This window comes from Hibiscus syriacus, unplaced genomic scaffold (genome assembly GCF_006381635.1).
Source record: "Hibiscus syriacus cultivar Baekdansim isolate YM2019G1 unplaced genomic scaffold, ASM638163v2 tig00111330_pilon, whole genome shotgun sequence".
NCBI lineage: Eukaryota > Viridiplantae > Streptophyta > Magnoliopsida > Malvales > Malvaceae > Hibiscus > Hibiscus syriacus.
In genome coordinates, this window is record NW_024063059.1 from 1,283,089 (window position 1) to 1,296,097 (window position 13,009).

The 13,009-nt window shown below is 31.7% G+C and overlaps 1 protein-coding gene across 1 annotated transcript; it reads right to left on the minus strand.

Annotated features, from left to right (window-relative positions):
• Positions 1-11,426: 11,426 nt before the first annotated feature.
• LOC120158686 (DNA polymerase zeta catalytic subunit-like) lies at positions 11,427-12,660 on the minus strand. Its single transcript, XM_039169482.1, has 6 exons — positions 12,475-12,660; positions 12,289-12,371; positions 11,984-12,050; positions 11,845-11,894; positions 11,614-11,726; positions 11,427-11,481 (listed from the first exon to the last, which is right to left on the minus strand). Exons 1-6 carry the CDS (start codon positions 12,584-12,586, stop codon positions 11,427-11,429), a joined length of 480 nt encoding a protein of 159 aa, XP_039025413.1. The 5' UTR covers positions 12,587-12,660.
• Positions 12,661-13,009: the final 349 nt, after the last annotated feature.

Sequence of the window (13,009 nt, forward strand, 5' to 3'; positions counted from 1 at the left end):
ATCGATGAATCCCTTTGAATGTGCATCGATACACCATGAAGGTGCACCGATGCACGCCTTGAATGTGCATCGATGCACAAGGCCATGCATCGATGCATCCGTCGGGTTTTGGGTTTAAAAGGCTTATTTTCGTATTTGTTTCAAACCCTAAAACTAAACCCTCTCTAGCCGTACACCTCTCTTCCTCTCTAAATCCTTCATTTGCTCAAAATCAACGAAAATTTGTCAGAATCTTCGAGTTTTTCATCTCTATATCCTACTACTATCATTAAATCGTGCAACACAACATCTCATTCTCTTCAATCCGAAATTTTTCAAGGTATTTTTCTAAAAACTTCTAGTTTATCATATTTTGATCTTAGGACTAGTTCTAGGATGAACATTATATCGGACATTGATTGTTTGATGATTTCAAACTAGATTTTACAACCAATTCATCAAAAACTCACAAATTTTCAAAGAATTTTTGAATTTTCGAAATTAAAAAAAATCGAAAATCTAAATTTGATTTCTAAATTTGATGTTTTTGATTTAATTATGTTGTTTTCATGAAAAACTATACATATTATAATTTTCAAACATTGTTTTCTAAATAGTTTTTCAAAACTATGCCCATTAGGATTTGATTTAGAGAATCTTGAATTATTGCAGACTCAATTGAGTTTTAAGATTGATTAAATTGCATACATGTTTTTCAATTTGCAGGTTATATTCCTTTTTCGATTCCTAAACCATGTCTAATCCCAAACGCCCTAGAACTTCATCGAGTCATTCTCATTCAAACCAACCTCCTAATCCCGTTCCTCCTCCACCTACATCTCTTATAGGATCATGTTTTAATATGCCTGAACGTTGTAGAAACGACTTGTACCATAGGTATATAAATTCTTTCTAATCTTATAGAATCCAGGAAGAGTGTATTCTTTCTCTTCAAGCCATGATAAATATTGACTTCGAATACCTTTCGATTCTTAAAACATGGAAGTTTGATAAAATGTTTCACCTCAAACCTATCGTATATCATCCGTTAGTCCGCATTTTCTACTCTAATGCAGTATGCATTCAAAACCAGACTCAGTGTGGAACTATAGCAATCAGATCCTACCTTTTAGGACAATATTAATCATTTGATGATCTCTTGGGGAATAGACCATCCGGAGGTAGGTATCCATCTTCGTGCTAGGGATTTATGGTGGATGCAGTGTCTCAAGAATAAAACAAAATAAATCTGCCCCACATTATTTTTAGTCAACTAATGGATATCATAAACATTGTTCCTTCAAAACATGTCAAAACATTAGTTTATGGATGTCTTCTTAGTAACCTTTTTATCAAACTCAGTCTAAATGTCTCTCTTAACAATCATATTCCTCTCCAAAACCCAAACAATCTCACCTCGTTGAAGAAAGCGGATTGGAAACAAGATGAGGAAACCGGTCTTTGGGTCTTTCGACCCGGTAAGAAAACTCCGAGAGTGAGTTCTTCATGAGCTTCTCCTAGCTCTTCTCGTGCTCCTCCTCCTCCTCTGGCACCGGTTGCTGACGATGATCCAGAAATTCAGCAGCTCATGCAAGATATCGACGATCACGTACCAAACGATGAGCCTGCACCGGACCTAGCACGGCAAGAAGATCAAAGGCCACCATATTTTCGATCTTTATTAGAGTCGTTTGATCAGAGGTTTGCCTCTATGGAGTCTCAGATTACTGAGTTTCAGCGGGAGATACGTGAACGAATGGACGCTCTCACTCTTGAAGTTCGAGCTCATTATCCTCATCCCCCCGATCCTCCGATGGAGTAGATTTGTTTCCTTGTTATGCTTTCTTGGTTTTCTAAAACTTGGATTGATTTTGATGTTTCTGGATTGTTTATTTTGGATCCTTAAATGTTTGAATTTGTTAGGAGTTATGTTTTGGATGCTTGGGTGACTGAACTTATTATATATATTTGGTTTGATTTTAACTTTATTATTTTGAGCTTAATGTTTCTTAATTTTTGCATCATATTAGTTCATTATGACCAATTATGCCATTTCACATTTGATTATGAATATTGATTATAAAACTAATGGCTAATCTCTCTTTTGATCTTTGATCTTAGCAACTTAAGCTATATATAATATATATATATATATATATATATATATATATATATATATATATCAATTGACTATGTTTTTCAAAACCTGTTTAAATCGATTTTTAAGTCTTTTTATTTACAAAAAGGGGAGAAATGTTAAAGTGTTAAATGTTTAAAGGGAGAAGTGTTAAAGTAAGGGGGAGTAATTTCAAACTTAATTTTTCAAAATTTATTTTCAAAGAAAATCTTAAAATTACACACATGTTTTGTTGTATCAAAAAGGGGGAGATTGTTGAAAACATTTTGATGTTTCGATATAACAAATTAAGTATAAATGAATTTTAAGATTTTACAAATTATTTTCTAAGTATATTCGATTTAATTACTCGAATATCAAATTATTACTCCAAGTCTTCAAGATCAATTTCAAAACTTACTAAATGTGTAAAATTGTGTTTTATACTTAATATATTTTTGAAACAATTTTCACAAAGTATTTTGAACCAAAATCAAGCCTAATATCAATTTTTCAAAGTGATGCACCGATGCACCAATCCATGCATCGATGCACCATGAAATAAATTGAACATCGAATGCATTTCATGCATCAATGCACATACTATGCATCGATGCACTCAGAGTTTTATGAAAACATCGAATGCATTTGATGCATCGATGCACCAACCATGTATCGATGCACTCTAGCTATTTTGAAACATCGAATGCATTTCATGCATCGATGCACTCTTAGTGCACCGATGCACTAAGGGTCCAACGGTCAAAATATTTGAATTTTACACTTGATGCACCGATGCACCTTGGGTATGCATCGATGCACTGACGCTCCCAACTGATTTAATTAATTGTTTTCACACTTAAACGGCTCTATTGACTCCACTAATCATCCCCAACGTTCAGAATCATTTGAAGGTGTATTTAAACAAGCTTAGAAGCCATTGCTCAACAACAAGAAAACACAAGAAACAAGAATCAAGAGAGAATCAAATAGAAAGAATCAAACCTCAAGTTTGAGCATTTCAAGCTTATTTTTCATTCAATATTCATTTTGCTTTCAATAACACTACTTGTACTCAATTGTATTCATTTTTTAGTGTTCTTTTTTTGTTCTAGAATTGTACAAACAATCTACCTTGTGAGGATTTCCTTGTAAGTTTTCAAATTTGTAATCTTCTCTTTAAGAAAGAGTGTTCTCAAGAATCGGGGTATATTCTTGAGGGAGTTGTAAGGTTATCTCTTTGGCCTCAAAAGAAAGAACAAATTAGTGAATTTTTTGGAAAATCCTTAGTGTGGATAGCTAAGGTAGTGGACGTAGACTTTGGTTGAGAAAGTCGAACCACTCTAAATTGTTGTGCAAATCTTTTCAATTTTCTGCAAAAGCTTCCACCAAAATTTTAATTGCCAATTCACCCCCCTCCTGGCTAATTCCATCGATCGATTAACTCAACAAACTTCCCGTTCGTGTTGAACCATTTATAATAGTCATCTGCAACCGAATAATTATAAACATAAATTGGTTCCGTACGGGGAATGCATCCACGTTGATCCTCCTAGATCATTGCTCAGTCGTTGTGCTTCATCAGCCAATTGATATCTTTTTTGGCCCGTCTATCGACGTTATGCATATTGTCGAGATTCTTAAGAGCTTCAGGAATAGATTGTACGAAACCAAATTGGCATAGCACACGATCAGTAGGATGCCACTCGACAATAGCATAACATATCAGATGGACCTCTTCCATCTATACATCTAATGGGCCACTCAAGTGAGGTGGGATACAATGCCTCATTTTTTCAGTACAATAAGGAGCCCATTGAAACTAAAACATATATATATATATATATATATATATATATATATATATATATATATATATATATATATATATATATATATATTCTTATCAAAATAATATTCTAATTATATAACGATAATTAAAGGTAAATAATAAAATTTAAATACATACCTCTGTATCAGCCTTTTGATTAATGAGTAGCCAAATTTCTTCCAATTTGTCTGGTATATCACGATGATTTTTCCTTATACATGACCACCTATTCAGTGTAAAAAAATTCCATTATATACTTAAAGATTATTTATATATGAACTCAGTATTAAAATTACCTCAATAATAACGGGAAAACTAACAAGTTTTTCAAGACCGGACATAAAAAGAGCATGCGATACCATGCCCAGGACTGAAGAAGAAGGAGAAATTCACCGATAGTATTTTTTCGATAATCAATTGTTCGGCACATTTCTCTATATAGAGATGCCAAAACTACGAAGCCCCAACTGAATGAGCCGGCAACTCTAAAATATGTGAGGTGATGTAACCACATACAATGAACTTGGTTGCAAGATTTATCATGCATCAAGATCCCTCCTGTGAGTTGTAATGTGCAGGCCCAAACAAATATTTTAGTATGTTCCTCAGAACAGTCTTTGCTCAACCATTGAAAATTTGTAGCCAACTATGATAACTGTATTCATCCACCGTTGAAATTAGGCAGGATACCTCCAAGATACTCCTCACATAAGGAATGTCAATCACCATCCACCACACTAGAAATAACATCCCCATATACCGGAAGCCCCACATGAAAACATCCTCCAACATAATAGTGCACCCCCACATGAAAGATAGAATGTGTGTATCTCTAGTCTCTATCTCTCAATCAGTGCATGAATAAGGTTGGGTTCAAGGTTACAATGCCCTTCATATTTTGCTATGTCACCGAATCCAGCCACGACTAAATATGACTATACACGACTCGATATCTCTAACTTAACATTACAAATAAATGGATCTAATATACAATCATTCACCTAATTAAATAAATAGAATACAAATAAAAATATAAACTAATACTAAAAAATAACTAAATAAAACATTCATAATAAATAAAATAACAAAATTGACAATTATTATCGTATCTACAAAATGACTCAAGATATGATTCTCATATAAACGCTGCAACCCACCTGTCATTTTATAACTATAAAAAGTAATAAAAAATTAGTACAATAAAATATAATAAAATAATAAACTAATAAATGATTATAATTTAACTTCTAAAAATGATAGTTATACCTTCTTAAAGCTTGATAGATTGATAGATAGAAGGACAAATATAATATTTTTGTTTGTGGTGTGAGTGTTGAAACGGAGGCATGTATTTATAGGGGAGGGGGAGGCGGACGGATGGTTTAAGATATGATTCTCATATAAACGCAACAACCCGCCTACCATTTTATAATTACAAAAAGTAATAAAAAATTAGTACAATAAAATATAATAAAATAATAAACTATTAAATGATTATAATATAATAAAAAAATTAGCTTCTAAAAATGATAAATATACTTTCTTAAAGCTTGATAGAATGATAAATAGAAGGAATTTATGGTCTGTCGTGGCGCCAGCTTGGACAGAACCCTACGAAGACACAATGATCCCTACTTTATCAAAAATGATACTAGATCGATAATATTTAAAAAACGAGTGCCTAATAAATAATATTTTATTGTTAGAGTGCTTTTTAGGTAAAACATCATATTTAAAAGTATTTGTTGGAAGGAATTAAATAAACTATTATTATTATTAGAAACATAAATTAAAATAAAAATAGTAATTGCTGGGAGTCATGGGTGGGTCCCAAGAAGAAGTCATAACTGTTGGTTCTTAGGTGGCTGGCGCCTTTCTAGACTAGCTTACTTCATAGGCTCCTATTTTGGCTTTGCCCACTCATTCTTTTCAACTTATTACTATATTTAGTTTATACATTTATTTATATTCTTATGAATTAACAATCTATTATTGGCTTCCTATTAATAATTACATTTCTTCTTGTATGCTTTCAATAAAATGTTTTTAATTATATTTTTATCTACCAAAAGCAACTTATCATAGCTTTTAAATAAAGATAAATTGAAATATCAAAATATTCAAAGGAATTTAAAGAACTTTTTTTTTTTCAAACTCAATATAATGCTTTAAAATTTTAACTAAATATGAGTGTGTTTAATAAAAATAAAATATGATCACAAAATAATATTAGTTTGTAAGTTAATTTTTTATATGTTAAATCAAGTGATATATACCACATAAAAAAGGGAAATGGTAGAGGATACAATACAATTGGTGGGATCTCTAATATGATGTTTTTAAGCTAAATTATTTGATAAAATAAGTCTACACATTAGGTGGTTAGATGAACCAAGCGCTATATTATATAATTTTGGCATCACATCCCTTAATTTCCTCATCTTGTTTTTTCTTTAATACAAGATCTTCATTTGTACATAATAATAAATGTAAAAAGATGGTCCCTATTTCTGGGTAATTGAACATGGGAATTGTCTCCAATTTTATTGTTATTTTTATATTTTAGTATATAATTTTATAAGCTTAATATAAAAACTATCTAAAATATACGTATTTTTTTCATTTAGGTGTCTATATTTTTTTGTCAATTTAAATATCTAAAGTTTTTAACATTGTCGTTTAGGTATCTACGCCGTAACGATCGTTAAAAATCAGTCAATCAATCAATATTTGACATGCAATATGATTTTTTTATTTCCTTTCATTCTTTAAAAAAATAAAATTAATAAAATTTCGAAAAACTCAATATTTTTTTCATAAAATATCCTAAGACTTTTAATTCCGACGAAGATCACCGACTCAACCGTCGACCACCAGCTCGACGACCACTCACCCGCTAATTGGGATAGATGTGTCTTGAGATTTAAAGATTTAGGAACTTTTGGGGGGGGGGGTTGAACCTACAATTAATGGTTGACGATGGCTGGGTAAGCTTCGATCGATGGGTAGAGGACAAATGGGGATGGCAACGATGGTGGACGATCAACAAGTGAAATGGATATTTTGTGATTAAGAATTTTAATTTTTTTTAGATTTTAAAAATATTTTAAGGTGTTTTAGAAATAATAATAATTTAAATATTTTTTAATTTTTTTAAAAATTTATAAATATGACCCATGTCATATTTTGAGTGGTTGACGATTTTTTTTAACGTATAGCTTAGACATCTAAATGATAACATTGATAACCTTAGGATAAAAGGAATTAAGTACTTAAATGTATTTTAGATATTTTAGACATCTAAATGATAACATTGATAACCTTAAGATAAAAGGAATTAAGTATTTAAATGTATTTTAGATATTTTTTTATTAAGTAATTTTATGTACATATAGTCTACCCGCCATATACATCAATTCATTGACAAGTTCTAAGAACTAATAGAATAATTAAAAATATTAAATTTCAATGGAGTATTGTTGTCATGCTTTTACATGTTAAAATGTGTGAAAACCTAGATTTAGATTAGGGATGGCAACTGGCGGTTTCAGGTCGGGTCCCTCCGTCCCGTCTCTATTTAAAAAATTCGTACTCGTCTTCGTTTAAAAAACTACGAGGATTTAAATGAGGATTCCCATCGGGTAATCAGGGAAAATCGCGGGGAAAACTGCGGTGAAAATTACCCATTTAAATAACCGTTTACCTTAGATGGTTATTTTTCACTGCGGAGATTCCCGTTATCGTTTAAATTTCACACGATGACGCGAGTTATTTAAAAAATAATGTCATTATCGGATATAAACTTACTTGAAACGCTAAACACCACCAAATGCATCCAAAATATAAAAACAAAACAATTCAAATAGACAAATACAATGACAACGACTAATAATATAATGTTTCAACTAACATAAACGAAATCATTCTTCAAAAGTTTCAACTTCCAAGTTACGTCAACGACACCACCACCGTCATCAAACAATTGTGACCCCCGATTGCTATAATTACACAAAAAAAATTATAAGCTACCAAAATTTATATAAAAAAGTTAATGATATCACATATAACTTGTATATCAATTTAGTACCTCGTCACCATCATCACGATCATATTCGATGCTTTTAGAATATGCTTCGGACTCTTGTGAACAAGTTGTTGTATTTATTAATTTATATAACATATCATATCAACAATACAATTATATATTTTTTAATTTAAATTAAATTTATTAATATTATATATATATATAAAATAATTTTTTTTAATATTTATCGAGTCGGGTATTCGGGTAATTGGGGCGGGGATTATCAAACCCGTTCCCGTCCCCGTTTAAAAAATTCGGTTTTTCCCCATCCCGTTTATCATCCCCAAACCCGACCTGTTTAATTCGGTTTTCGATTTTCCCCGACGGGTTCGGGGTTTTTTTTTGCCATCCCTAATTTAGACTCTCATTTATTTTGCATTCTATTATTTATAATCAATGAGTGATAATATATTATTCATTGCAAATACCTTAGCTCACAATGTACAACCAAGGGTTAAAAAAAACTTCACTAGAAAATTCATTTTGGAGCTAAAAAAAAAAATACAATGATGAAAAAATGAGTAATTTGTTCACCCTGTTACATATTAGAAAAAATAGAGAACTAGAAATTAGTTTAAATTTAAATTTCTCCATCATAAGATCCATTATCAGCCTTTTTATTGTTCTCAGATTTATGGGTTTAAGTGTATACAATCTATTTCCATATCTAATGTATCAAACAATGGTGCATCAATTCAAAATTTTTATTACAACATTTTTAGAATATGAGTTGAAATTAATTATTTGAGGCTTAAAGAGTTTTACGAGGGTGAGAGTTAGATTGGATGTTTGGTTTCCATTAAAGCGGAAGAAGGATAATTCCCATATGTTCACAGTGAAGCCTGCCTATAAGGTTTTGACAAACCTGACGCAAACAGAAAACAATGGTCCTTGGAAATAGGTTTGGAACATGCAAGTTCCGCAACGAATCATAACCTTTCTCTGATTAGCTCTCCATGAAAAGCTGTTAACTGATGGAGAACGGCGTTGTCGACACCTTGCCTCATCATCAACCTGTACCCTCTGTCATGATGATGATGAAGATATGTTCCATGCTCTTCGAGGATGCCCCATAAACTTTGAAAATTGGCGTCGAGTTATCGGTATAAACAAGATCCAGGATTTCATGCAAATGCCGAATGAAGAACAGATTTTGGCCAATACGAGGAACCTAAGGTGATTTTGTTGACCGAAGTAACAATCCGAGACAATAATAAAACCTGAGAAAAAGTAAAAGGAAGAAATCAAATTCATTATAATAAAAAATAATTAAAAAGGAAATAAAAATACTCTTTTATATTTGATATTGTGATCGGAATCAGTTGAGACATGTCGCTAAACAGTTTCCTTAATACATATTTTCGGCCACTCCTTGGTGCTTGAGATTTTTTGGTCGTTTGTCTCACAGGATACAACAACTTAATGATAAACTACAGTAGCACAACAGTAGAGATCATGAATTTTCCTTGCCTTCGACTATCACCGAAAAAACTAAGGGTGCGTTTGGTTTACGGAATGTAAGATTATTAGTGGGAATAAAAGATTACCAGAGAATAGGATTACTGGGAATGTTACATTACTGTGTTTGGTTGGTTTGGCAGGAATGTAAGATTACTGTGTTTGGTTGAAGGAATAAAAGATTACTGGAATGTATATTTTACTAAATTGTCATTGTTCTATAATTTTAACAAGTAAAATTCTAAATATTTAAATAAAAATTATTTATATAAAATTCTATCTGTTGATAATATATTACTTGAGTATTTAAATATATCATGTATTAATTTAATTTTAGTTAATATTAAATTTTACATAATTTATGGTAAAAATATATTAAAAATATATTAATGTTTACATTGTGGAAACTAGCTTCAGTTCATATGTGACGCATTCACTGGGAGGTTTCTTGTATTTTTCAATTGACAAGGTTTACATTCTTCTATATACAATAATTTATCATAGATATTCATAATAATATAAGATGTAAATTATTTTTGTTATCTAAGATATAATATTTATTATATCTTCTATATACAATAATTTATTTATTTATCTTTTATATTTATACTTAATTCTGCATATTGTATCATTATTATTTATCTCATAAATTTATATTACAAAAACATAATTCAAATAAGTAAGAAAATAATAGTCTTGTGATATAAGGCACATGTTTAATTGATTATACTATGCATCTACTGCCCTAAGATATTCATAACAATGTTCTTAACCTTGAGGTCGTGGGATCGAGTCCCATGGAGGATATTTCATAATTTGGAGGTCTCCTACGGAAGCTGCTCTCAACCTAGTGTTGTGGGCAGTCTACTATCTTACCTCCCCCTTACCCCATTACATATGGGAACAAGGGACAACCATTTAGATGACATTAGAATAGTATATGTATTCATTGCATTAGTAACTTAATAATAGACATACCGCTCATAGGCTCATAGCATTATCATTTTCAATAGCGTATACATATAATAACCACAATAGTAATATTCATATCCATGTCTTTTCGTCTTCAAGAATTCAACTACCTTTCATCAGATCACTAGAAATCATCATAGAGTTCATAACAACAATTGACACACTCGAAGCAAGCGAGAGCGGTACAGATTTGTGACAAAACGATTGTGCATTAGTTACTCATATACGGACAATTGTTGTGCGCATTTTCAATTGTTGTTGTATTAGCAGTTCTCTCAGTTTTGACATGTGTGACATTTTCGTCATGAATTTTCAACTCAATTATTGCAGGTATATTTTCTTGTTCTTGAAATTTGTAGCCTCTGTAATTCCAACAATTGAGTATGACTACACCATAGACTTTGATCTTGGCAGCACCAGCACTTAATTAGTGGTAAACCATCAATAACTGAAGGCTTTCTTAGCTTTCAATCCAATTTATTGTTCTTGAAATTTGTAGCCTCTGGAATTCCAACAAATGAGTATGGCTAAACCTTCATTTCTTTATCTTTTGGTGTACCACCTGAAACCTGCTTTGTAATATCCAAGCAAGGAATTATTATCCGTGACCCCACACTTAATTCTTCAATGCTCAAAATTTTGGAAGTCGAGCAGTACCTAAGGGGTCTTGAGACTTTAAACCCAAAATTTTTATGAAGTATCTTTGTGTATATACTATATATGTTCCTCATTCTTGTTACCTGACTCAGTTGAATCCTTCTTTTTATTGGAATATATTCAATTTGCATAACCAATGACCTATGAGTTTTTTAAGTAAATTCCTAGATCAAAAAGATGTATGCTAAACATAATAGGCCACTTATGACTAAAATTATCTTACAGGTCAGCCCAGGTCTTAGAACGGAATAAAAAAAGTCCAAAACATTAAATCAAAGCAAATATGAAGTCCATGAATGATAGTGATAACAACACATTGAAAAACATTATCAATTCCCTACCAAAAGAAGATTGGCAGCACGAGAGACGTCATGAGGATGGTAGCTTTGATCATGTCAAGGTCCTCGATATCTAGTCCAACAGTTTGTCCTCAATATCTAGTCTAACTTGTGAATACAAAATGTTCTTTGTTTAAAAAAATAATAATGATAATGATATAATACAGTCTTTGGATACAGGTGAATCTTCACAAATAGCTCTTCGGATGAATGATAACCATAAAATTTCTTTGCTCGTACAAGGCTGCAACCATGGACATGCTGCTGTTTTGAACCAGAACCACCTTTCAGCTACAAGTTCAATTCAAAAAAATTCACACCATATCTACTGCATCAGCAACATAGCAATCGAAAAAAGGAAAAAAGCACAAATCAACAATCACAACTCCATGAATTTAACTGAACATACCTTCAAGGCTTTTTCTGAGGCAAGAGCTAAGGCATGCGTGCATGCATCATCTGTTATAAAATAAATAAGGAGTGCAATTTAAATCAATTATTACCCATACAATAGACAAAATGCAAAGAGTATCAAACATGCTCAGTACCTTCCTGGTGTGTAGGAGTGCTCTGAGGTAACAAATCCGCCAATGGAACATATAAATAAGGCAAAGCCTAGGAGAAGGAAAATGCAACAATCAAGACCTCATAGAAAAGGAAGTAATTATAGTTAAACAAACTCAAATAAGCACTATAAATGGTTCGTTCCCATTCGTACTTAAAAGGCTTAGTTAATAATATATGCAAATACAAAACAAATAACACCTCGACCATTCATAAAAGACAACAATTTTCTTAATTAATTACAAACCCAAACCAATAATCAAGAAAGAAAATAGAACAAGAATCTTACTCTATGAATATGCAAACAAGTCTTCTGACCAGCCGGTGTCGAACCATAAATTCTTATAACTGGAACTTCATTAACTTTTCCACCTTCAAAAAATTCAGTAATTGTAGCTTTTCAAAAACAACAGTAGCTGAACAAAGTTTTAGAATTATTCGGTAATAAAAAGAAAAATTGAAAAGGAAGCGATACCTTGAAAGCTACTGTAGCAAATATCGAAGTCGGGAATTGGCGGTGCCATGTAATGATCAATGGACACAATTCGAACGCTGAAAACGCTCGAATCCGACTGCGAGTTTGACATTTTCTATTTCTCCTGCTTTTACGAAAAACAAAATTTAGAGAGAATGAGAGATTTTGATTGTTTCGTTTTAGCAGTTTAAAGAACACGACACACAGTAAAATAGTTAATGTGTTTGAATGGAGGTAAACATAGAGAAAGCAAAGGATGAATCTCACCGGGAAACAATGAAATTTTCGCAACTTAGCACGGAAATAAAATAAAACCTAAAACATTCTAGGAATAAAACCCCAAAATATACTATTAGTATGATAACATTACCCTCACTTGAGAATCATACCCCAATTAAATATGGGTATCCTTTATCAGGAAACCATGCCTACTGGGAATGGTAAATTCTTTGATCCAAACGGGCCATAAGGGAAAAAAGAATATTTTCTAAGAAAGAGAATATTTTTCAAGAGAAGAAAACTTCTTGAATTCTGA

Bases quoted from the DNA above. Each gene is read 5' to 3' on its own strand.
- LOC120158686 (XM_039169482.1), bottom strand. From the start codon at position 12,586: ATGTCAAACTCGCAGTCGGATTCGAGCGTTTTCAGCGTTCGAATTGTG. The intron at 12,372-12,474 runs GTATCGCTTCCT...AATTTTTTGAAG, and splicing joins TTGCTACAGTAGCTTTCAAG to GTGGAAAAGTTAATGAAGTT. The intron at 12,051-12,288 runs GTAAGATTCTTG...TCCTTCTCCTAG, and splicing joins CTTGTTTGCATATTCATAGA to GCTTTGCCTTATTTATATGT.